Source organism: Prinia subflava, chromosome 12 (genome assembly GCF_021018805.1).
Source record: "Prinia subflava isolate CZ2003 ecotype Zambia chromosome 12, Cam_Psub_1.2, whole genome shotgun sequence".
In the NCBI taxonomy this organism is placed as follows: domain Eukaryota; kingdom Metazoa; phylum Chordata; class Aves; order Passeriformes; family Cisticolidae; genus Prinia; species Prinia subflava.
The window spans coordinates 11,092,378-11,119,630 of record NC_086258.1 but is presented as its reverse complement, the minus strand read 5'-3'; the positions used below and the strand labels follow the sequence as shown (position 1 = coordinate 11,119,630).

The 27,253-nt window shown below is 40.3% G+C and overlaps 2 protein-coding genes across 4 annotated transcripts; both read right to left on the bottom strand.

The window, feature by feature from the left end:
* Window positions 1-4,528: 4,528 nt before the first annotated feature.
* Window positions 4,529-15,197, bottom strand: ZBTB34 (zinc finger and BTB domain containing 34). Of its 3 annotated transcripts, XM_063410118.1 has the most exons (4): window positions 14,929-15,017; window positions 9,701-9,773; window positions 7,451-7,565; window positions 4,529-6,482 (listed from the first exon to the last, which is right to left on the bottom strand). In XM_063410118.1, the coding sequence occupies exons 3-4, from the start codon at window positions 7,489-7,491 to the stop codon at window positions 4,961-4,963; spliced, it is 1,563 nt and encodes a 520-aa protein (XP_063266188.1). In that variant the 5' UTR covers window positions 7,492-7,565; window positions 9,701-9,773; window positions 14,929-15,017; the 3' UTR covers window positions 4,529-4,960. The 3 variants fall into 3 exon arrangements, with proteins under 3 accessions (XP_063266188.1, XP_063266189.1, XP_063266186.1); XM_063410119.1 differs by lacking the exon at window positions 9,701-9,773 and having other exon boundaries at window positions 14,929-15,053; XM_063410116.1 differs by lacking the exons at window positions 7,451-7,565; window positions 9,701-9,773 and having other exon boundaries at window positions 14,929-15,197.
* Window positions 15,198-16,988: 1,791 nt separating this feature from the next.
* On the bottom strand, window positions 16,989-25,721 carry ZBTB43 (zinc finger and BTB domain containing 43). Its single transcript, XM_063410120.1, has 2 exons — window positions 25,573-25,721; window positions 16,989-23,394 (listed from the first exon to the last, which is right to left on the bottom strand). Exon 2 carries the CDS (start codon window positions 23,369-23,371, stop codon window positions 21,977-21,979), a length of 1,395 nt encoding a protein of 464 aa, XP_063266190.1. The 5' UTR covers window positions 23,372-23,394; window positions 25,573-25,721; the 3' UTR covers window positions 16,989-21,976.
* Window positions 25,722-27,253: the final 1,532 nt, after the last annotated feature.

Below are 27,253 nucleotides of genomic sequence, written 5' to 3'. Positions count from 1 at the left end.
GGATATTTTGTTTTGTTCTGAAAATTTGATAAGGTTTTGAAGCAGACAACTCAAATGATCATCTGTACAGAACTAAGCAATTAATGCTGGCAAAACAGTGAAACTTCAAGAGTAGTTGTCTTTAAAAACTTGATTTCTAGTTGGTAGATCAATATTAAAATGCTTCTTGTAACATTTCAGTAATATCATCTAAAATGCAAGCCTCTTGGTAATTAAATATCTAAATGTAGACACTGACACCACAGACTTGCTCTAGAAGCATTTTAATTTACAAACAGCAATTCCAATTGACTTTATACCATAAAAAAAGCAATTTACAAGCAAGAAACAAATTCATCAGAACAAAATAAAGCAGCACAGAAATATTCATTTCACAAATCTAAAAACAAAGTGAATACAAGAGTAAAATATCATTTGAATAAATATATTAAAGTTCATGCTGTAAAATAATCCTTAATGGCAAGTTACTAATTCATACAGCATCAGCTTAGCTAGCTTCATTTACTTCACGTGGCGATGAAGTGCAGAGGTGTGAGGTTCCTGGTTTATATTGCAAGACAATGACACCAAGTCAAGTCATTCAAACTGTTCAATTATTTATCTTGAAAAATAACCATACAAATGAAAGTTATTTTAAAATACAAAATTTCAGTCAGAAACAAACATTGTTAAAATCTTGCAAGAGCTCTGCCTCTAACCAGATCTACACCCAGAGGTTCTCAGGCTGAGTCCAAAGGCTGAATCCCTGGCCTGTGGGAATGGGAGTCAGCAGTTCTGTATCTGCCATAGCAGGAGCGAGCTACAGGAGCAAGAAGCAAACCTGCTCAGTGATACGTAGCTTCACATCCCCTAAAAAAATACAGGAACATATGTCCCAGGCTTACTTATTTGTTGAGCTTTTTTTTTTTTTTTTTAATGTAAACTTGCATAACTTAAGTTAATGCTGCCACAGGGATGTGCAAGTAGTATTAAATCTACAATATTAAATACAAGTATTCTGGCACTTGATAAAATATATGTAAAATGCACACAGATTATATAGTTTGAACATTTTGAATGACTTTACTAAACTTCCAATTTTATCACTGAGTATTAAGAAACTTACAATTCATGAAATAAAGAGATTCATATAAAGAATTTACATAATTCCCCAAATACTTTCAAATATAAAATTTAATAAATAACCCTGACCAGTCAAAAAGCACCATTCAAGGGTAAAATTCCCTTGGAAAATAGATTAGATGTTGCATATTTGAGTCCCTTTTAATAGTTTCATGTGAAACCTGTTTAGAAAAATGACAATAAAAGAATCACAGTAAACTAATATAAAAATTCAAATAATATATATATATATTTAAAGGTAAAGCTTATTCAATATTTTCCCAGCCCTTGATTTTATTCCTGTTGTTCTTCCCATAATTCAGCCTAAACACATTAAGAGGCTTCATTGTTGTCTAAAAGTAAACCAAAGGCTTTAGCATAAAACATGAATTTATGCTGGGGAAGACTGCATTAAAACTCTCAATTTAGGCCTACAGTCTACCCTGCTGACAGTGAACTGACAGTATCCTTTATGCTACAGAAAGATTTCACTCTCAGAAAGTAGAGCCAATCTTGAGGCCTTAGTGACCAAACTGAACTTTTAATACACTGTAAGTATTTACAAAGCTATTTTCTAAATGTATTTACACGTTTAAAAGAAATAATATGGAAGATAACTAATAAAGAAAACTAAAATAATACCTTTTAACCAGAAACATTAGCAAAGGTATAAAATCCTTTATTTTCACAGTTTGTCAGAATAGGTTAAGTATCTAGAGGAAAGGACACTGTCACTGTTTTCACATTTGTCTAGAATTAAAAAGGTAGATTAAGAAGAGACTCAATTATGAACCAGCCTGTATAATTTCATTACTTATTTTGCTGTCAAATATTTCTTCACATATTTTATTGACTTCTGCATTTATTGTAAATGAAATGTGTAACAGCTCTGTGCTGAGAACTGCACAGACACGAGACACTGTATAGTGTTTCCACCAAATCCTAAAGTAATGGCTCCTGCTCGGTGGGCTGGTGACATAAACTCCATCAGGTCACTCCTTGTGTCTGTGCCAGTGTTGATCCTGGCACCCTGCTATGTGACAAGGCACAGTGGCACTGCTGCTGCCAAGGGTGACGGTGTCCGGCAGAGCCGCGCACGGGGCGCTGCCGAGCCCGGAGCGCTGCTGGACCGCAGAGCTGGACTATGGCTTGGAGTCAGGAACGCTGCCCGCGTGGGGAGGGAATGCACACTGCTCAATCACAGGCTGTGGAAAAATGGATCATTTCCTGCCCCTTAACAGTCTGTTAGAGTGTTTTGAACATGAACCTGTACAATCAACATGATGTTGTTTTTATGTTTGCTTTTGTCTGAGACAATTTTGGATAAGTCACTCTTTGGTAAACTCAAACCATTTTAATACATTTACAAATACAAAGAACTAGGTTTAAATAATGCTAAGATTGTGACACAGAGAAATTCAAGAAATATAAATTTGCACCCATATCCTGCTATCCTCAAGTCATCCTTCCAGGGAAAAAGTCACACCAAAGGCACCACAGCACAGGTTCAAGATAAAGGGTTAAGAATAACTGTACATTTCTTGGATTTTGCATGTCTCAAACTTATTTTACCAAAACATACTTTTTGCATTTAATTACTTGAAACAAACACTCAAGGAAAAAACTGTATTAGAAACACCATGTTTCCAGGTGGGTAAACATACAGACTACCTGCCTTAGACACAGATTATCCCTTCCCTTACTGGAAACAAAATTTCTGTAGTTGCTTTAAGGAGAGAATCATCTCCCCACCCCTTGCCTCTTTATTTAGGCAGTTTTAGGACAAAGAGGCAAATGGTGTACTCAATTTAACTGAAACTGCTCCAATGAAGCAGGTGGAGGTTATACTGTAAATCCATGTTTGAGAGATTAATTCTTATTGCCGACTGTTACAATATTAAGAACTGCTGTATTTAATAAAGCTACTGCACAAATATGCCCCAGCTTCACAGGGGCAAATAAATTTTACAAGATCGCAAACCTACCTTTTTCTTTCCAATAATTTAGAAATGAACTTTCATTTTCTAATTTTTGAGAGTTTAACAGCACGTTCATAAATGTATTTTCAGTATCAGCTAAACAAACATATGACCCAATAATATAAAACCTGTATTCTAAAGAAGTATGTCATTAGTTTAATTAATTCTGTTCATCAGGTAGAATTCAGGTAGAATGTTAAACAGTAGTGTTCACAAGTCCATGCTTTTGAGGTCTCTTAAGCCATTGGTTTTTTGTGGTATGAGTTTTGTTGGTGTGGGTGTTTCGGTGTTTTTTGTTTGCTTGTGTGGTGGGGTTTTCTGTGTTTTGGTTTTTTGTTTGTTTGTCTACTGTTGTTGTTGGTTTTTTTTCTGTTTGGTTCGGGTTTTAGGGGGGTTGGTAGGGAGGGCTTTTGTTTGTCTACTGGTGGGGATTTTTTTTTTCTTGACCATTATGATTATGTTTCACATTTTATATATTATACTGACCTAAATTATGACGTTAGCACCATATTAAAAACATGTATTTGGTGAAACAAAAGTGATTTATAGTATTTTTAAAGTTGTTGGTAGCTCCTTTATAGAGAAAAAAACCACTGAAAAAACAGAGAAGCCATAGCAACTCTGTAATACTCGCACATGAAATAACATATTGCTCAAAATTCCCATAGAATATTTGTTTTTCTATACAAAAAAAGTACAAATTCCAAGTGCTGGCATATCACTCGGAGATTTAAGTAGGAAGTCAACGTGCACCTGAAAACAGCTCTCTGTAAAGAGACCTATTAAAATACTGCTTGGAAATACTGTGGTTTAAACTACATCATCTCTCTCATGTTTTAACCAACCATGAAGAGTGATGAAGTTAAGTTTAATTACCTGCATGGTTCTACAGTACGAAATGAAGGTAGATTCTGAGGCCAGTAAAAACACATTTTAGACCACAATGCTACTTTTAGGTTTGCTTATTTATATATATATATATATATGTGTGTGTGTGTGTGTATCTATATATATAGATATATCTATTTCTATATCTATAAAAAGGTCAGCACCACAGGTTGTCCAGCTTGTGTTCTAGACAACTAACAAAACCCTTAAACAATTTAACCATCGTTTAATAGATTTATGGCATTTGGTTTACATATGTTATAAAGCAAAGCTATTAAAACAAGGTAATTCACTTTGCTCACTTTTGCACACAAAGTAATAGTTTAATAAAATGAATACCAAACAACATTCATTTAAAACCAAAACCATCTTCCCAAAGTTCTAAACCCTAAGCAGAGAGGAGTCCTAACAGTCAATAGAGTGGCATATGGTATTAGCCTTGACATACTTTTACATTCACCTCAACCAGAACAGGGAAAGTAAAAGCATTTTATATATATAAAGCAAATTTATATATATAAACAGACTCACTACCAAAACCAGTTAGTAAGAGTGAACAGATTTCATTGTGACAGAAGAGGAATCAAAGCTGTAATATTCTCTCTCCCCACAACTCATTACCAGCAACAGGATTTAAGAAATAAAGGAAATTACAGCTTCTTTGAGGATTCAGCAGAGCTGCCAATCTTATTCTAATATCTTTCTCCACTGCCATTTGTGTCTCACCAGATCAATCAGCAGGGACACTTCAGCAGACTCTTCCTAGCCTTTCCCCAGTACACTGTCTTTAGATTCCGAACATCTTAAAACATAAAAAAACAAACCCCAAACAATTCATCCTTCAAAAACAAAGAAAATACTTCTGAAGTCTTCTCAGAAGGTCAGGAAAATTAAAAGGCTGTTACACTTGTATTGAAGATTACTAGAAGAATAAAAATACTTAAAAATACATTAGTAATGTGCTTGTCTGTGTTTCACTTAGATATAAGATTTTAATCAGACGTGTTAGACATTGCATGAATTTGCATACTAGAATCCATGGCTTCAGAAGCTGAAGCATCATTATCTACTTTCTGTTCCACAAATGCTTCTGTTCTGTCTGGAGACTCAACCCTGTTTCTCACTTCTGTAACCCCCGGGTGATTTTTTCGCAAGTGCTGATTTAGTGTACCCTGGAAAGGAAAACATTTTCCACAGATTTCACAGCGAAAGGGTTTATCATCTGTGTGACCACGAATATGATACTCAAGTTGGTCCTTACGGGTGTATTTCTTTCCACAAAACTTGCACACAAAAGGAGTTATTCCCATGTGCAATCGCATGTGTCGATCAAGGCTCCCTTTCTGGTTGAAAGATTTGCCACAGTAAATACAAATTAGCCTCTCATTGTATGGATACCAATGACCTCTTGCATTTCTTTCCCGTGGACTATTTTCATATCCTGGATTACTCACCATGGATTCACTGTCAGCCCCTTGCACCAAGCCCTGGACGTCACTATGCAAGTGACCCGTAGGTACTCGTTTTTGGCGTGCACGACCCCCTCTGAAACAGCTCAGCATTGACCTTGAAGGACTTGTATTGCTCAGGCTTCCAAAGGTTTCTGACACACCTGTAGCCTGTGATGAGGCATGGGTAAATGAATAAACATGTTGTAAGACAGACCCATAAGAACCAACATTTACTGCCATCACCTGCTCTCCATCCACCATTTCAGTGTGATATCCATCATCACCAAGGGAAGAGCTATCAGAGCAGCTTGGCCTGTCAGACTTTTCCATTTTAACTTTCACCTCTGCAATCTGACTTTCCCTTACTATTAGGTCTCCTTGCTCATGATCACCTTCAATCTGAATCTCATACTCAGAGATACTCCCGCTGCTCCCTCGGTCTGAATGCCCTTCTTCTTGCAGACGACTACGAAGAGTTTTTCCTGGAGTAGTTTCCATGCGAAGATCGCTGCCTGCTGCTGATTGTCGCACCTGAGAGCAATAGGGGGGAGATATCTCAATAGGGTTGGCAAAGTAGCTGCTGTCTTTAACGCCATTGCGATTCTCTGAATTTTCTTCGGCACCAACAGTGACAGAATCAACATCACCAACACTGATCTTTGAATGGATACTCTCCAGTATCTGTGTGCACTTGTCAATGACACACTGCATCTGTAGGAAGCTAGCTGCAGTCAGAAAACTGACAACGTCCTTCAGTTGCAAGGACATCCTTCCAGTGTAACAAAAAGAAAGCAACTGTTCAAAAACATTGGGGTTTTTAATAACTGATATAGATAGGCCACTCATGGTGCTTAATGCTGAATGGTCACGGAAGTATGGAGAACTGGCAGCTAAGACGGCTTTATGGGCGCGGAATGGCTGACCCTGGATGTGCACAATTATGTCACAGAGCTTCCCTTGCAAGCGGAGTTCATTTAATTGGCTCAGAACAGTGTTGCTGTACTCCGGCACATCAAACTGAATGAAACTGCTGCTGTCCATTTCTACAGATGTAAAGAGTAATCTGAAAGAAAAATCAGAAGATTTAAACCAGAGAATGCATACTGAGTTTTCCATTTCAAAAACAAATGCTTGCAAATGTTTAAGTTAAATCACCACACTGACCTATTAAAGGTGCATTACAACAAAACATTTAGCATAAATACTTGATATAATGAAAATGTAGAGTCTTAATCTACACATTTCTTGCATATCTATACTTTGAATTATCCCTCTGCAACTTTCAAAATGCAATTGCCCAGAATACATTACAGTCTCCCTGGGACAGCCTCTCCTCAAAGAAACTTTGCAATGTCATTCCCTGGCAAGAAGTGTAGAACAATCCATCCTCCCAAAAGAATATCAATTTTATAGCCATTAGGCAAGGTAAACACTTCAGAACCCTAAGTAGGTGTTCAAGCCAGGTATTACAGTACTATTGCATGGAACTGCATTGTTAAATTTCCCAAGAATGATAGTTGGAAGGTACTTTATGAAGTTTGAAAAATCTTCTAAGGAAAAGTCACAGGCACGTGCGTCTGTGTATTTGAAAGAAATGAGTTTGAGCCACCTATGGACTTTCAATTTAAAAAAATATATTTTGGGATTTTAATTTTTGTTTTTAACAAACCCTGATGTGAACTTTGAATCTCATCTGACACAGCAGTGATCTCCTAGCTAGAATAAGTTGACATTTAAATTCTAACCTAACTTAAAAGCCATGGGTACTCAAATGCCAGAACAGGACATTCAAAAAAGCCCTTAAAGAAATGTATAGAGTTCCAAACAAAAGCTAAAGACCAGCACTTTTCACAGATTACTATTTTTAAAAGCATGCACGCACACATTATCAGCCTGAGAATGTCAATCTGCAACATTACCTTACAATTCCAAGACTGGGCACTAATCAAGTGCCCAAGCACCTTCAGACTTTTATTGCTACTCTAGTTCTTATTAGAGCAGAACTCTAAAGACGTAATATTGCCACCATACCTGCTTTTCCAATTGAACAAACAGATCTCAACATCATCCATTGACTTCAGATGCAGGAAGCATATCCAATGTATCACAATATACTAGTGGATTTTTTTTTCTATTATGTTACATGCTGTAATGGGACATATGAACAATATAAATCAAATTATGAAAATTCAGGTATTCTAAAAAGAAAATTGACAGGTAGAAATAGGATAAAAAGCCTAAAAGGAAGCACTGGAGCTCTATCAGCTGACCCTCACTTAAAACTAACATTCACAATCTTCACAAATGGAACTTCTTTTCAGCAGACACAAGAAAGCCCACTTCCTGACTGGACATTATGTTTGATTTAGAAACCTGCCAAAACTCTCACAGAGCATTCAAAATCAAGTTATCAGACTTGCTAAACATGTTCTCTAACTTACCAGTGTCATTACCCATTAAAATGGGTAAATGGGACTTCATTTGAGTTTTTTTCGGTTGAGATGTAAAAGCAAGAAAAAAGACATTTTATAGGCTCTTATATCTGAGCTGGGAAATAAGGACTGCAGGATGGCTACCAGAAGTGATACGACTGCAGCAATCCATTCACAGACGGCTTTAGCAGGACAGTTCTTTTATTCGGCAAACAAAGCTACAAAACAGTTCAGAGTTGTGAGCTGATAGAAGTCAAAAATCAAACAGCACAACACATAACCTATCCCAGCTGTGGAGTAGTTACATGGCAAGACTAACTTTGCTTTTCTGAGCATCCTTGGTGGTTGTGCAGAGAACCACTATCCCAGTGCCATGAGGAAGACAGGAGTTCCAGCAGTTGGATGCATGTTTGTGTTACAAATGACCTCTTTAATGACCTTTTAAGGTCATTTAAAGGCTCACCATGGAGGAGGGAATGCACCATCACAATCTGTCCTCTTCACTTGTGTCTGACAGGGCAGCAAGCTTCTCAGAGATCAAACACAGGAAACCTTTAATTTGTGGGGCTTATTAGCTATGCACAGATGCAACATCAACCACTCCTGATTAAGTTTTTCTGCTAAATGGAGGAAGAGTTTTTGTTGACTTGAAGTGACACAAATGGACAAGTTACCTGGGTCAAGGACTGTGTGCAAACCAAAAGACCAGTCCCCAGCAGCAATAAATTGGCATTCCAGTCTAAGATGTACAGAAAGTTTGTCACATACACACAGTAGTGTTCCTCCTTGTCCCATACCTCCCTAAGGGCTCTTACCCAGCAAAATGGAGAGTAACTTACGCCTGGAGAAAATATTAAAATATAAATTGTCACCACTAGCACTGGTCTAGACACGAGGAATTAATTAATGGTAGGCACCTGAGAAGAAAGAAGATGGACATTTTATGCCTTCCAATGGAGGAAAAAATAAATTATGTTCTTTTCATCATGGCATCTCTAGATGAATTCACAGTCTGTGGGACATGGCCACACATTGAAAATGAACTGCAAACACATATCAGAGAGCTTGAGAACCAGAAGGCCACCAAGGAGATAGGAATCCACTGTGATCCTTCCCATCATGACTGTTAGAATACCCCATTATCTCCATACGCATATACATATCTGTAAGTAACTCTACATCTTTGTTCTCAGAGTTGTTTCATCTTTCTTTCGGGAAACAAAAAAACTTATTTTGCTTAAGATGTTAGGAGTAAACAGCACATCCTGGCAGTGAGTTGAGAGGATGATGGAGTTAAAGGTCTGTAAGTCTGTTCATTAGTGTAGCAGAAAAGCAGTAAAAACCTGCAACACGTATCAAGGGAACATACAGCATTGCTTTGAAAGCAAGCAAAAAGGTCAAGTATACACTGCCTAAAAGGCAGAGCACAACAAGATTCTATACCCATCTGCTCTTAAAAGAGAACAAGCTACAGCACACTTTTGTGACTACTTTTCCACCTTAGTTTCTTCCTTTGCAGACACATGCTTTCCTGTGACCTTGAGAACATCTGTGGGAAGCTGGAGTTAAATGACAAGAATTCTGAAATACAGCAGCCGTGGATGGAAGGGAACCCTGCTTCCCCTTTCAGCCACAACCTTAGAGCTCCAGCTAGAAGAGAAGTGACCAGATTACAAATGGACACCCCATTCAGGAGCAGACAGAACTGTAGCAGGAACAGGACTGAGGCTACAGTAATTTTGGCAGGGTTAGTACCAGAGCTTCCCAACTTCCTTCTACCAATTTGGGAAAGCAAGACCTGGGGGAAAACCCAGGCATTACACACATCAGAGAAGCAGGCACCACTCACCATGTTTTATTGGTGAACAAGAGCCAGAAGAAAAATGATGTTATTTATTTACAAAAGTCCCGAATGTCACTATCTAGAAAATAAAAGTAATACATACATTATATAATACATTATATTCCCATACACAAGAAGGTTTTATTTTATTTGTATATAGGTTCAAGTTAGCAGCTCCATAATAAAATTCTAGTAACAATAACCAAAATAATGTTCAGCAGGGTACTGTACCATAACAATACTCAATTATTCATGAGTACTGGTAGAGCAGTACCACTTTCAAGACTGAAGAATGTATGGCTGAAACATTTCTGAAAGAGTCCAGGAAGAAAACTCCAGTTTGAAAAGGAAACTCTCAGTTTTTAAACAGTTCCTTCAAGTTGAAATATCTCCCTAACCTCTTCTCTTTTGGAGTCAGGCATATAGCATTAAACTGAAGCAAGAAGGTACTTTAAAGCACAAATTAACTTTAGACCCACTGTACCCACTGTATGGTCTGAAAAAAAATCAATTATCTCTTCAGTTAAACAGATAGTCATAAACTTATACACATAGTAATTCCTTACAGAATTAGCACAGGTGAAGAAGAAAAAGAAATCATGCTCAGTCAGAATTCCCATTCGGCACCTTCCATGGTATCTCAGCACATGCAGAGGAAACCCGTGTTATTTAGGCTCAGTATAGTCATATACAACAATAGCTTAGAATTATGACAGTTTCATTTGCAATATATAAACTCAAGCATTTGGGGGATACTGAAAACTAAGCAACTTGAGCTGGACTCAAGGGATCCTTTTGGGTCTCTTCTAAATCAGAATATTCTGTGATTCCGTACAGTCACAGCAGTGTCAGGTACACTCATTGTTAAAAAGTAATGCATTTCATCTTGCTTTAGCGTTATTTCACACCTGCCTGGGAGTTGCTGTAAAGTTAGGCCAAAGTCCTATAAAATTTGAGTCTGGGCACCCGTCTATGATTAGGTCCTCTCTTAACCTTTTCTCAAAAGTAGGTCAAAGTGTTTAAGGCTTTCATAGCTATTATGTATCCAAGAAACTGGCTGAAGACACAAGCCAAAACTGGACACCAGGTTCACGAAGTCCAACAAGGGCTCTGTGTTGAGCCTCATGTCTATTTCTGTAGGAGATGATGCAGTCACACTCAAAAGAATCATATAAATTCTCTTTGCATCTGCATTACATTTATTAATTAGGGTTTTTTACAGCAAATGTAGCCCACAAAATGGCTTTAGCAGTAGTAGATCACTGCCCTACATCTTCAAACAAGAGTGTTCATTGAAGTAACCTGTGAACATCAGAGTGATAGGCACTTAACGATTCTTATTAGATTTCAAAAGAAATTTGCTTTGAAAATTATGTTCTATGAAGCTCTTATTTAATTTAGAAAACAAGAATAGATGTTGACAAGCCACATTAGGTATTTAATTTTACTGACATCATACAGTAGCAGCAGAGAAGCATCGTATAACTATAACACGAAACTGTGTGTCTGCCAACATAGTATTAGTTTCTGCTTCTAAGTCTGCACCTGTTTAATTTCCTTCACTCACTGAAGTATGATTCACCGTTCCCACAGCCAGGTGAATGATACAGATTATACTCATTTTAACACACACTAAGGTGTAAGAAAAGATCCCTTGCATTTTCTTAAATTAGTTCAGCAACAAGGAATCCTTGGGAAAAAAACCCACATTACACACCACTACTGTTGTAGCACATCTGAGAACAGAAATACAAAGAAAAGCTTGGAGGATCATAATGAAAATTAGAACAAAACCAAAACAAAGTACTCCATGACACTAAAAATGCCTCTACCAGGCAACAAGTGACAGGACAAAAGGAAATGGCCTCAACCTGCAGCTGAGGGAGGCTGAAGTCGGGAATCAGGAAGAATTTCTTCACTGAAAGAGCTGTTACGCATTGGAACAGGCTGCCCAGAGAGGTGGTGGAGTCACCATCCCTGGAGGTGTCAAAGAAATAGACTGGATGTGGCACTCAGTGCTCTGGTCTGGTTGACAATGTGGTGGAGATTCAACTGGATGATCTTGGAGATCTTTTCAACTTTAATGACTCTGTGACACTCCCTCCATACATTCCTGCTCAGAATACACAGCAACAGCAAGAAAATAAACAGATTTTTGTATAAATCAGTGTACTCTTTTCTTGCATTTTGTAGGAGCTAGAATCTGCACCATCTGTGTGAATTGCAAATATGTATCATCATTTAAGAGATTTTTAACCTAGGAATGTAACCTTATCATTTGCGATCATGGAAGTTTTTGGGCAAAAGTCTTCATCACTCTTACTCCTTTCAGACTGCATTCACATCAGTCCTCAGATTTACAACAGCCACAGTAATTAACACCAGCTGTATCAAAGAAAAACTAACATCAAGTATGTCATGGGCTAGGGGGTTCTCTAAGACACTCTTGATATCTTGACACATCTTTGAAAATAGGGAAGCGACTGATCACATTTTACCAGTTTATACTTCTCATAACAGTGAAATATTAATTATCCTTTAAAAGTCAACATACAGTGCTCTTGGATGGCCTTAAACAAAGTGCCACACAGCACTGCTGCTGTACTGAAACTCCATCCGCAAAACAGGGTAAGCTACCCCACTGACAAAAACCCCGAGTTTAATTTTGCAGCCATTAAACCCCCCTTCCAAAACTAAAGGAGGCTAAGAAATCCACATAATCATACAACAACTGAGATAATTTTAGAGTACAACAAATTTCTAATAATACAGGCAGCACTATGCAAATATGTCGAATTGTTTTTTGCATTATTCTTCACTTCATCCAAAGTGCCCACTGGAATCAAAGAAGATAGAGGCAGTTTGGCCCAATTATCCATAGGAAAGCACACAACAAAAGGTGCATGTGGCATATTATTAATTAGAAAACAGCCTTGAAAGTCAGTCTGTTTCATGTCTGGTTTGGACTACAATGCAAAGGTGACAACTACACAACAATTCAAAACTTCATTACCTCATAAAAAAGCAGGAAATGCTCACTTCCTCAGAAACAGAAGCCAGTTAATACAGGCTGAACTGTAGTTATTAGAAAACTAAGCTCTTGCACTCTTGCATCCATAGCTATTGGAGCACTCCAGTGAAAATCATCATTCCCTCTCTCCAGCCAGACAGGCCACGTTCTACACCAGGTACTGAACACCTGCAGTGAAACTGTAAGCAAAGCTCCTGCCTGGCAGGTGAGAGCTCCGGCAGTGCCACGGGACACAGCCTCACTAACTGCCTGGGGAGCAAAGCAGTAACCCTTGACACTCAGTTCAGTAAAGCTTTACTAATTCAGACTTTTGTCCAACAAAAATTTTAAAGGATTTATTTTTATCTCACCAAGATTCACAACATGAATGAAGAGAAAATCACTTCAAAGAGTGATTTTAGCATCAAAATAAAATCAACTTATTTTGATGTATGTACATACATGAACGTGCATACACACGCACGTGCCAACACCAGCAACACTGCAAACTCATTCTCAGTGGTCACTATGGTGCAGCAGAGATATTGTTGGAACTGCATATTTAGAATTTTATAGGGAAAAAAAAAGACCCTCCTATCTGAGCAAATATCCAAAGAAAGCAGATATGAAACTGAAATCCAGGTGACACCTTTGTCCCTTATTCTCTTCGCTGTCTTCCTCACAACTGCTTGCCTGTGTGGAAGTGATTGAAAGGGCAAAAATGAAACACCTATCAATGCATAAAAGTAGTTTCACCTAAGAATTAGAAACCTCAATAGAAATAATCTCTAAATCTTGACTCTAGAAATCAAATGACCACAACAATAGTTGCAGGTATGTACTTATTTCTGAATGTAAAAAAACAGGAGGCAAGTTGGAGGTAAGCCAAGATCAAAAGGTGCCTTCCAAATCAAACTATTCTATGTGTTTATGATTCCAGTATCAACAAATGTATTGTGCCACATAAATAAAAGGGGCATGTTGCTGATACATACACTTCAAACCAGCAAGATCTTACAAGTAATGATGAAAAACTTTTATTTTGTGCACAAATTTTACAATATCCCATTAGTAATGCTAAACTGCCACATTTTCTGAATACCTGACAACTTTGAGATGTCACTACCATTATAAAAGAACCTCCAGCCTGTATTTTGAGACTGAGGATATATATATAGCCAGAACTTTCACAAGTGGGAAGAGAGCTCTTGAACCTTCTGATATTACAGTTTTGTTTACAACCAAGGTAATACTTCATCACTACTGTGCATTTTAATCTATCCACTTTCTTTTCTGGTTTTGGTGGGGGGTTCTTGTTGTTGTTTGGTTTGCTTGCTAGTTTTTTTTAACAGTAGCCATTCTTCATCAAATTGTTGACCTTTTGGCTCTGATGTTTCTTTTAAGCAATGAAGTGACTATGTTCTCTAGATATCAGCAACATTTTTTTGCAGTAGATTTACAATAGCTGTGAAGAGCACATTTTCGTGGTATTTTCCCAGCACACTACTTGGGACAGATGGAACTGTTTGGAGCTGTCCCTGGACAGGCAATGAAGCACAGGCACACTCTTATTCAGATGTTGAGTGTTCCGTAAAATCTAACAACTGCAGTGCAGCTAATCCTATAGCACTTTGTTTTCCCTTGAAAACCAGGCTCACCCACATTAATGTTTCTGAGACTGTTCTAGCTTGTTCCAAATTAAAACTCAACTACGCCAATTCCAATTCCGCATGCTGTGCACATCTGCCGGGATTTGGAAAGACCTTTGCATTACAAAGCTTGGGGTTTCACTTGAACTTCCATCTTCTCTGACAGAACAGCAGCAGCTGAAAGGTCCCCCAACTCCTGGCAATAAACATCTCCCCGAATGGGGCCAGGTTTGTTCCGCCCCGGTCCGCCGTGCCGAGCATTTTACGCCTCGCTCGGGTTAACAGCAGACCCCGACACAGGCGCGTCCGTCCTCCCTCCCCGCACGCCAAAGCTGCACCAGAGCCACCGACTCGGGTTACGCGACAGCTCCCGCCGAGGCATGGGTGGGCGAGAGCCGCCTCAACGAAGCCGCTGCCGCCGCTCCAGGCAGCCGAACCGAGCCACGGCCCGCCGGGCCGCGGTTGCCGCCCCCGCGGGGCCTGTCAGGCGCCGGGACCCCCTCCTGAGCACGGCCCCGCGCCATCCGGGAGCGCCGCGCCGCCCCGGGGCCGAGCGCCCTTCGCGCACCGCTCACCTGGGGCTGTCTGGGGCTCTCACATGGCGGATCCCGGCCGGCCCGGCCCGCTCCCACAGCCACTTCCCGCCCGCTCCCACTGCCACTCGCACCCGGAACTGATTCCGCTGGCGGCCGTTCCGCTTCCTGGTGACGCCCCGGCAGCGGGCGGTGCCCCCGGGCCGCCCGGGAACCCGCCCCGCTCCCGGCGCGGAGCCCGGGCGCTCCCCGCCGCCGAGGTGGGGCGTTGCCGCCCTCGCAGCGCGACTCCTCATGAAGGCAGAAGGATTTGAGCATTGGCTGAAGCCGGTGCATACGCGGGCAGAGCTCTTCCGAGAACTCTCACGGTGTGCAGCTCCAGAAGAGAACGCGCACTCAAAGCCGTACCCCGATGGGCGGTCGCAGTTGCAGAGAGGGAATTTTGAGGGAGGACATCCCCCACTCCAGCTGTGAACTGCCACCTTTATTGAGCAAAGAATTTAAAAGTTCACCTGTGTTACACTGGCCTTGTCAGTGTAACTCACAGAAATCACTTCAGCAAGCATGCAGTAACTTTTTTTTTGAGTTATCCTGCATATGCTTGTAGGTCCGGTAGTGCAACGATTCAGTTTATAAACCAGACAGTTCATGTACTACTTGATAACAGTGAGTGGTGCCAGTAGGTCCTACTGGGATATTCACCCGATCTAACTGGACACCACATTCTGTTTTCCAGAGGTATGTCTTTCTCTCCCTTTAAGACACAGAACAAAGTCATCGTACATTAGGCACTGGACACTGATCAGATAAAGCAGAGACCTGGGAAGCATCCTGGCCAGGGCACAAAAACCAGAGTTAAAGAACACAGAGACAAATTGTATTTGTCCACTCAGATAAAAAACAAACAACTAATTCTGAACAGGCAGAAAACTGGGCTTATTCTTTCGTGTTCAGTAAATATAACCAAAATAGAAAATTAATTTTCATATTCCACTTGAATTTGCTGAAGACTGAGTGTATTACACAAATACTGACTCCTCCAGATACTGACTGAACATGCTTTCAATGAGAGTGAGCTCATTTTTTGCTTAGGTAGTAAGAAGCAGCTGGGACAGTTCCACAAGGACTGAACAGATGGAGGCTGGACAAAATCAAGTGTTCAGTATGAGTACCTAAATTTAGTCAGGGAGAGAAAGAATCCTCACAGGAAGGTAGGGGAAACTTAATCTTTAATACTTTTCGCAGCATGAAATTTCTTTCTTACTTAGACAAGAAAAAAAAAATCTATGTTATCTGTACCTACTTCAAATGTACCAAGAAGCCTTTGGGACATGTGGTTGCTGCTACTATGAAGTAAGTGAGTGTTCTGGAATTTTCCTATCAGCATGTACATTCTCTATGGTAGCTTCAGGGATCGCCATTCTGCAAAAAACAGTTACAACAAAACCTGTTTGACAAATTTGAACTAGCATGGAAGCCAATTACCTAAGCAGCAAAGAAATGAGTCCAATTCCACAAATTCTTCAAACTTACTGTGTCATAAAAATTAGGTTTTAGTTTAATGTTTTCTTAGACTAGGCTGGCATGCTATCATTATTTCAAGAAGACACATTACTAGATACACTTTTTTATATATTTAATAAAGTTATATATCAACAACTTTTGTATTTGTACTTTTGTTTGAGCACTTATTTTGGCAAAGTGAAATATTAAATACTAGTACTAGACATGCATTGCTTTCATTCAAGCTTAAGAAAACATTTACAAAGTTAACAGATAACATTTATTAAAACATGTTATAGAAAAAAAGGGGCATGGGACTCTTCTATAAGAAGAAAATATTGAACAGTAACATTAAATTAAAATCATGCTGTACAATTAGGACAGCAATATTTATAGACAAAACTATCCAACCTCTGCAATACAGGCATAACATCTCACAAAATATCAAGATATGCAAATTTACTATTATAAATGACTTGTTTAGAATAAAAACTTATAGCTCATTAAGGAAGATTCACTTGACTTGCATAAACAGTCACATTTCTGAAATATGGAATCCCATTAATAAAATAAAGGAGCAGCAATCGACAGACACAGGCTTCAAGCAAAAATCAGAACTTGCAATTTAATCACATTAAAAATATACCATTTTCTTTTCCAGCATCTTCCCCTAGGCCACTGACAGTTTACAGCTAATAGCTAAAAGAAGCCAAGCTATCCAATGAAGCATTTAAAAGACAAAAAACCCACCAACTTTCCTTTGTTGCTTTGAGAACAGTCCTAATTCTGTTACAGCAAAACACTCAGTGTGGTGCTGTAGGCTCTCATAATTCAGACAGGTCACCTTGCTGGCACCCAGGCAAAAGTATTGAGATTACAAATCCTGATGTGCCTCCAGTCTTTCAGGATCAATAATACTGGAACGCTCAACACCTTTGATCATCTGCCTTGCTTATGATACAGGACGATTTCTCAACCTCAGACACACCTCAGAAGAAAAAAGCTGTGACCAAAAACTGTACTGACAATACCTTCTAGGGTCTATCTGCTCACCCATAAAACTAACAAGGAAACTTTAAAAAATGAAACAACAAAAAAGCACCCCGCAAACCAACACCGGTGTGTGAAATAGGAATCTTGTCCCTCAAAAGGGTGCAATATACACCTAAGCAGATTTTGACCCTGCTAACAGTTGAATTTCTCAGAATGGCAGTTACACAGATTCCATGGTAATTAACATCATAGTTACAAAATGGAATGAAAAGGAACTTAGCTGTAGTATCATTAAGTCTTCTTACCACTGCTAGGACAATGAATGGCTTCAAAGCAGCAGGAAAGTCAGAAAGCCACCTGGGTGAACAATGTTGGCTGATTCTCAGAAGACACTCACTTTTCTACAGCCAACAGCCACATCATCAAAGGTAATGAAGCATACGGGAAGATTAATGAAAATCATCATATACATATGCATTCATATTATATATATACATATATATATATGGATTGCTTCCCTCCTCCACACAAATAAGAAATAATTTTTTGTACCTTGAACAAGACCACTCCATTAGCAAAGATCACAAGCTTGACAGAAGCTGTGTATGTTTATATTGGCTTGCTATGTTCAACTGCAGTGGCAGGGACTGCAAGGGTGACACATGGCTACAGGCTGCAAGCTGCCCTGTGCTAGTCAAAAGAAGTTCAGCCTGCACAAAAAATGGAAGTGAACAATCCACTGCAAGCCAAAATCTCAATCAGAGGTGTACATAATGCTTCTGTTTAAACATACTTAAGGAAGAGTGGCAGCTGCTAGCAAGAGGTGCAGGGAGACACATGGAGAGAATACTCCTGGGTACATGTGGAGAAACTGAAGAGCTGCTCTTGAGAAAACACCTGAAGAAGTCACCGAGAACATGTATAGACATACTCACAGAAGGACACACACCCTGCCTGAGAAGATTCACTTCTAAGAGGGCTTTGGCCTACAGCTAAGCCCTGCCAGAGCAGTACACCTCTGAAATAACTGAGTTTCACCAAGAACCAAGCTGGAACAGACACATCCCCAAGGGATTGTGGCCCAGTGTCACCATGAATAGTGATGATGAGCAGCCCAGAGCACTGGAGGACACCCACTAAGAAATGAAGAGCATCAGACAAGTAAGAGAGCATATGAGCCCAACCTCCTGTGTGACCTGTCACCTCAATAAAGGAAATGGCAGGAGCTGAATACAACTCTCTGTGAAAGCAAGGGAAACTGAGACTACATAGGCAGGGAGAAGAGGTGTTGGACTTAAGCTGAGCCTGAGGAAGATGTTTTAAATAATTTTTTATCTTTCCCCTCCAGTACCTGAAATGGTGATTAGAAGTTTGACAAAGGGCAATAAACTGAGTTCAAGAAAAACACCACAAGATAACTCTTTCACCTGTGACATGCAAAAGTAAGGATTTTAGACATGTATCTGAAGCTGCCCTTAAATCATCAATTCTCTCAACCTGATCTCATGACAGTCAGATCAGTATTTTACTGCAATCAATTGGTTTCATGTAAATTAACAGCAGAAAGCCAAGTGCTACAAAATCAGTGGAGCAACATGTGTTGGACTTTTAAGACAATGCCATAATATGGGGTAAAACAGCAAGAGGCAAATACTAAGAAGTTACTATTCATGCTAAGTCATTAAAAAAGGACATGGTTCTATAATATGATCTACTGAACCTGTTATAAAATCTTTAAAGTGTCTCTCACAGTACATTTGATTTTAAAGCTTTATTTCAAAGTAATCTAACTGCAAATAGAAGTAATGTTAAACCTTGAAACATCCCATATAAAAGTCATTCCAAGCTGGTAAAAGAAACAGTTTTGCTGGCAGCTCTGTAGGATGGTCTTAGTTTGACCAGTTTTCAGACTGGTGTTTCTGTCCAGCCTTTTTAATGGTTAAACAGGAAGAGGCACCCTTAAACTTTTTATGCAAAACTAAAGAGACAATTGGAAAGGGGCTGAGAACTAATGTAATATACAAGATCATTCTTGAAATGAGAATAAACATTCTGTACATGTTCAAGGCCAGGTCGAATGGGGCTCTGAGCAACCTGGCCTAGTTGAAGGTGTCCATGCCTATGGCAGGGGCGTTGGAAGAAGATGACCTTCAAAGTCTCCTTCCAACCCAAACCATTCTATGATTCTAATGCCTTCCTTCAAATGTGATGATGGTACTCGCAGAAAGTACACCATGTATGTGGTAAGGCCTTGGAGAATGGAAAAATAGGGTCACCGAGTAGTAAGAACCCTTTCCTCTACCCTCATGTAAACCGGCAAGCATTATAGTATTTTTTAGTATTAAAAAGGACAGTGTTAGCAGTGTGTAAACAAACCAGAGAGGAAATATAATTTCTCAGTTTAAAAAACACACTTATAAGTTTTATGGTTTGTTTGCTGTTTTGTTTGTTTGGTTTTTTGTTTTTATTTGTTTTGTTTGTGGGTTTGTTTTGTTTAAATACAAAGTGCTTCTATACATTAAGCAGGTTACAGTGTTAGTGAGCAAAATCCCTGTTTCAGTACCTTGATCACAAAGGTTAAGCATGGCCACCATGGTATTTGTAGAGTTCAATTAAGTGCTAAGAAGAGGAACTCTGTGGTGCTTATCATTCATGCCCATTGCCAGCAATGGGTTCACTGTACTTGGGAACATCTCTTTTAACAAAATTCCATATGAAAAGATATTTGAAGCATTGGAAGATTAATAATTAAGAGCCTAAAAAAAAGGTTTTAAAGTAGAATGCCAGTAAAGAAATTACAGTAATTATAGCTCACTGAGTGGAAAACCCTCAGCTTGTAGCAAACATTCATTTTCAGGATACAGTTCAGTTGTATCTTAAGACAATTTGTAACTGGGAGTTCAAAAAAGAATTTGAAATGTAATAATCTTTGTGTAGTTTTGCTTCACCATACAAGGTCATCTGTTTCAGTACATTATCCTGCACACAGCAGTGCCTAATACAGAAACTGGGGCGAGACAAGCTTAGGTCTTTAATGCTCGTTAACATTTTCGCCATGTGAACAGCACTGTACTTGGATATCACCTCTTTCTATTATATTCTATGCATGTTCTAAAGGCTCTTTCCTTTTCTTATTTCAGTAAGCTACTAAGAAGCTTTTGCTTACCAAGAAGCAATTGCTTTTGCATTGGACTGCATTAAGCTTTCAACCCCAAAATCCTGTTGTCACCTTTACAACTGATGTCTTTACTCAATCTGCAGAGCTGGCATCATCCCTTAGAATTATACACACTCCTCCATCTCTCTCCATGAATGAGAGCTCCACACCTAGATCCTCATCCTAACAAAAAACAAGTGTCACTTTCCCAGCAAAATCCCAACTTCAGACGTAAGCATGGTACCATGTTCTGCAGTACCATTAGAAGGGCCAAATAGCATACTTCCTACATTTTTCCACAAACAACTTCATTTGAGGAAGTAAACAACTCTGTTTGTGGTCACCAGCCACAGCAGTTCAGTACCAAGAATCTGTACTATAATTCCTACTATTCAAATAGTAAAGAATTAAAAGTATAAGTATGTATCAATGACTATGTAATTTTCCTAATGCAGGTTTCTAAAACTAGATAGAAGATCTCAAAGAAGTTTTTGTACCAATAACAAGTCAGTTCATGAATCAAGAGTTTGGTACTTGCTACTGTAGTAAGCCACAAAATTTTGAACAGAAATTTACACTTCAAATATTTGATTATTTTGACTAAGTTCCAAATGTTACATCTTACTCTTTGTTGGTGTCATTTTTTTTTAATAAGACATACTTATTACACACTTCTAGAAGCTCTCACAATGTAATAATTAAAATCTAATGAAGTAAAGAGTCATACAGCATAAGACCCTAGACAAGCAAGGATAATGTATACTTAATATATACTGAAGTTTATATAGTGATAAACTGTAAGTGCATTACAGACTCTAAATAGAAATCAGCACAAAATTAGACATTTGTCTTACTAAAGATAAATTTAAAAAACAGAACATGGATAAAAGAAAGCCAAACGACCTTTACCACTGCCTTTCATTACGCAATACAACAAAGGCTACTGAATGATGCACACTACCTAATGATGCATGTTGAGTATGTTGGCAGTTTTCACCTTGAGGTGGAATGCTCTTTTTTTTTCTTCATTTAAATGTGAATCATATAACCCAGTTTGGTCACCTTAGTTTTCTTTTCCATTAAGGAGTACTAGCTGAACTTCTGGTTCACCTAAGCATTTTTGTGATTTTGTCAATTTAGAGCTGAGTTTTGCTGTGAATTTAGATGACTTAGAAATACAAGATGGTGTCTAAATACGGCTGGATTACAATCAATCTCAGACCTCATTTTGCAGGCACCTTTCAGATTAACCACATGCACTTCACACACTGAACACCTGAAGTAATATTGCAGGAAGTAAAATACATTTAATCTGTTTATACCAGCATACTCATTAAAACTTTTTTTTTGACAATATACAATAGCAAGTACCAGACATTATCTGCATAATTCGTTTATTTTTTTTTACTCTACTAAACAAATGTAAGCACTAATGTCTTAGTTCATCTCAGTAGTACTCTGTTCAGCTTTAGAAGCCTGATAGGACTTGGTACAAGAGGTCACATGCCGATGAAAACTGTCCCGCCACATAAATCTTTTCCCACAGATGTTACACTCATATGGTTTTATGCCTGTATGAATTTTCATATGGCCTACAAGATGGTGTTTCATTTTGAATTTCTTACCACAGACACCACAGCCATAAGGTCGAAGACCAAGGTGCATACTCATATGCCGATCTCTCTGACTTTTGTGTGTAAAGCTTTTTCCACACTGACAAGGATAGAGCTTATCGGCATGGGAGAATCCAGTGAGAGACGTTTCTTCTTTAATCCCGGCAGCCATATCAATGCTTTCACCATAGCCTGCTGCCATCATAAGATCCTGTCTGTGACCACTTAAATTTCCATCTGCCCTTTCACCAGAAAATTCTTCCATAGATGAGCCATAGAAGTCAACTTGTTCATCATAATTACTTTCATCTGCCTGTTCATCAAATTCTGCTTCCATCTTTTTGTCACCTATGTGAAAATCTTCAACACCTGACGACTGGATTGAGTGATCTGCCTGGATGGCATTCACAGATTCAGAAACTTGGTGTTCATCATAAGGATTATCAACACCTTCACAGTCTTGTTCAAACCTTTCTGGTTTCACATGGATCCACCGCTTGTGAGACATGATGCTGGGTTTGCTATACATTGGTCTGGTATACTGGTACTCTGCACTATCGCTAGTTCCCTCTTCGCCATCCTGACTGGTCATTCCGGTGCTAAGTCTATCGTGTTCTGTTGAAGAATTACTGGGAAGGTACTCGTGTTCTGTCAGCTGACACGACAGTTCATCTTTAGAGCTCTCTTCTTCATTTTCACCATCCCTTAGTTCCTGCACTTTATGGAATTCTGCCTGTCCTCCAGAGCCAAGTTCAAAGGTTTCAACAAGGCCATTGTAGCTACTACTGCTTGGGGACTGATGGTCACTGCCATGATTCATCTTCTGACACAGAACTGTTGGGTTTCCCTCAAGCACTTCAGTGCACTTATCCACTACATGCCACATCTGAAGGAAACTGGCTGCTGTCAGATAACTAACAATTTCTGGTGCAGGCATTACCAGCCGGCCTGTATAGGTAGACAGAAGAATGTTTTCAAATACTCTTGGATTCATCACATCAGGCAGGACTATTCGCCTGCTGTTTTTCAGGAGAACCTGATCACAGAAGTAAGGTGAACTAGCTGCAAGAACAGCTTTATGGGCTCTGAAGAGATGGCCCTGAACCACAATGGACACATCACATAATTGTCCTTGCTGGCGCTGTTGGTTTAACTTCTGCAAAATGGTGCTAGAAAAATCTGGAAATTCCACTCGAAAGGAGCTTGACCCAGACTCCATTTCATTACAAATTTAGTGCTGTGCTGCAAGGAAAAAATAAATAAATAAATAAATAAAATTAGAAATTCTGCTTGGCCAAGTACTGACCTTTCCATTTTCTTCTATGCTTTTTCTTTTTTCTTAACAGACTCACATGGAACTCAACATTTTCTAGAACCTTTTGCTGCTGCTGTATTTCTCTCAAGCCACCTCATTTCTCTCTTCTGAAAGCTGTACTAAGGCCATAAATTGCTCTGCCAGCATATTTTGCTGCGTTTCTTCTCTCCAAGAGGACTCATCAGCTACAGGGGGAACTTACGAACAGCAAGTCACTCAGTTAAAATAGAGTAAGCAGTTCAAACACGAGTTTAGGCTAATGAAACTGTTATTTCATAGAATTATACAGTAGAGTTCTAACTCCAAGATGTCCCACAGTTTGCACCAGCATATAAAGATTCTCTATTTCAAATGCCAACAAAATCATCTCACTGATCCCCCAACAAACACTGATTTTACTCAATAAATATTTCACTTAAGATCCATTTTTCAAAAGCAACTCTATCAACTCACAGGATGACACTGGAAGCACAGAAAGAACCCCACTAAGAAACAACCTCACTAACCCCCCCTTCTCATGCATTTCTTTATTGAAAGGTGGAACAGCAACAGCTTGTACAGTTTTTAATTCTGAGCTTATTGAGATATTTGGGTTAAGGTTATAACGCTCCTTTTAGGGAAATCAATTTAAAATGTCAATCAAGAAATTGATACCTTTGCTGCACAGAACTTTTCCTGCCTGTTCCTTATGTATTTGTAACAACATAACAATTACTTGCCATAATCCCAGCTAAGAGCTCCCAGATTTTCACATCTGTACTCTCACATAATCCAGATGTCTTTCTACAAAGTTAACAGCCCTTTAAGCAGTAATACAACTTTTTCAAGTGCATACTTGAAATTTTAAATTGAATTTCAGATAAATATGCATGTTATTATAATTAGAAATTACAGAAATTTAAATGCCGCTATGAAAGACCCAAATTAACTGCTTGAGTAAGTTAAACTTGAGCAAATTTTATATTTGATAATGTGTAAATTGAGTGCTATGGGATTCCTGAAGAGCCATGGAGCAGCAAGTTGCCACCCACATAATCGTAGAAGATCACCTTTAAATTTGCTGTCTTCAGCACTCCTCAGGTTCTTTTCCTGAAAGCATCAACCCTCTTCACAACAGAATCACCTACCAATACTCTTCCAGTGAGCAATGGAATACTGCACCTGCCAATTCAATTGTTAATTTTTCTTACCACTTTGCTTAAAACAATTTGACATAATTATTTATTTCAAGTTATACCTTGTGTATATTATGTCTATTTTCTTATACAGATCTTAATCAGATTTTCTTATACAGATGCAGTTCCTTACCTCCCTTCAGAATATTCTCAGATTTAGGATTCTATTCTTCAATACTTCCCTACAAAAATAATAAGCCTTCAGGAGATGATCAACTGAAATTTAAAGACTGATGCCTGTAGAACTTATATACAATTACTCGTAATCTAAACTGCCATCTTTCAGCAGGGAGTCAGCATGTTACTTCAAAAACATTTCCAGATGATAGCAGACATTTTTGTATTTTAAGTTCTAATGCAGACAAAATAAAAGTAAAATATTTTCAATCAGCAAAGCCATACAAGTCAAGAAACCGGTTTTCGAAAGGGGTTTCACTCCCTCCTTCTACACTCTGTTTTGGTTTGCACTCTTCTCCAAACTCATAAAAAAACAAGTCTCTCTACTTCAACTAATAATTAAAAAAAAAATCTCCATGCTGGAGCATTGAGTAGAACATACAAGTCACATTTCAGGTGCTTTAAAATAACATTACTTCTAGTAAGTGCTAGCAAGGAGCTCCTTCCCCTCTCCACGCGCAGGCCTACAAATACTGATCTCACCCTCCCAGCGCCGCCGCACCGGCGGGGCCCGGCCGGGAATCGCTGCAGCCCGCGGGACCGGACAGGCCTCAGCGCCTCCCGCGGCCGCGCGAACCCGCCAACAGCTCCGGCCGGAGCGGCCCCCGCCCCCGGTCCCGCCGGGGACACCGACAGAGCGCGGGACCTGCGGACGCGGGAAGGCCTCGCGCGCCGCCCTGCCCCAGCGCGGACCCGCGGACGCGGCCCAGCGGCAGCCCGGCCTCCCGGGGGCCACGGGCGGCAGCGCCTCACCTGCGGGCCGCGGCGTCTCTCTCATAGCGGGACGCTGTCGGTGCGGCCCCGGCTCCGGCCCTGCTCGCGCCCACCCCGGCCCGCACCGGAAGCAGCTGCCCCCCCTTCCTGCAGGCACTTCCGCGTCCCGGTCACGTGACGCCCGCCCGGCCGTTCTACTCCCTGCCCGCAGGGGGCTCACCCGGGCCGCCGGCGGCGCCCCCTGCTGGCTCCGTTTGGGATCGGGTGTATTTCACCGGAGCGCTCAGTGCGAATGATTCGCACCCCTGAACCCCCTGGGCCGAGCTGTCTGGCCCGGCCCGGCCCGGCCCGGCCCGGCTCGGCTCGGCTCGGCTCGGCTCGGCTCGTCGCGCCGCATCTCCTAGCCAGGGCCACATTCTCAGCGCTGCTGTGGGCACTGCCAGGAGGGGACCAACAGACACTACAACTGAAGCCCGCTGTCCTCGCCAGGCGCTGGTTCGTGATTGCTGGGGCACGGGAACGGTCCTACAGCCAAAGCGTTCCAATAGGCACGCAACCAACACGCCCGTGGTGGAACCTTTGCACAACTCAGGCTCGGTCCCGCCCCGCTGGCGCTCGCAAGGCAGCGCCGCTCCTCGCTTGGTCCGGCTCTGCTGGCCGCACCCGAAATCCGCCCCTTTCTGCGGGAAAATGTCTCAAATAAACTGATAAAAATATGCTAAAATTTATATTTAAAGTTTATGCTAAACTTTAATATTTTTTAAAGAAAACGGACGACAATATCTCAGTTTTTAAATTCATCACAAAGACTTGAGCTGGACCGGCCCTCCCGGTTAGTCGGCAGCGGTGGATGCAGCCCCGGCTGGCTCCGTGTGCGCCGGGCCCCGCACGCCTGGCCGGCCGCAGCGGCCTCGGCAAAGCTCTGAACCGGCGCACGAACTCTCACCTCGTGTCCCTGGAAACCTCACCGGAGCGAAAGCCACAGAGGTTTTCTGTGACTGAACTGGAGCAAGAGAATGTGCTGAAACCCTGGGGCAGGAGGGAGAGCAAGCTGTTCCATGGGAGCTTAAGGAGTTCTCCTAGACAGAAGCCATCTCCGTTTTAGCGAGTACTACATCTGAACATAATTTGCTATGTTGCTTGTATTTTCAAGTCTGGTAGTGCACATTCACCTATTCAGTACATATCCTTCCTACATTAATAGGAACTCTAGTAAAAACTTTAATAATGAAATGAGGAAAGACAATGTTTAACATAACACAGTTATGTTAAGTTGTCTCTTACAAGCATTATGAGAGTACATGACAAAATAAAGCACTACATAAGAATGATAAACAGTGGGGCAAGGAAGTTTTGAGAAATGAAATAGCACACAGCCAACCGAAGCATATGTTTTGGCCTGTGTGGAAAACAGTGTGATCTTGCTGTTAGAAGTGCAAAGTGTTGCAAAAAATGACTAATGATTTATAGAGTAAATGTGAAATCAACACACAACGGAAGAGACCTCAGCTCAACCTCCAGTGGCATAAACAGCAGCAGGGGCTGCCCCGGTAGCCCTTGAGACATGTTCAGGAGACAAGAAGAGTAAGGGTTCAGTTGTTCCAGGCACTGAAGGGGAGTTAAGTACTCCCTACTAGTAGAGAAGTTGTTCAGGTATAGCCTCACTGGGTCATCTGACTTCCACCACAACTGATTGCATAAACCAGTTTTGTAGGGAGGT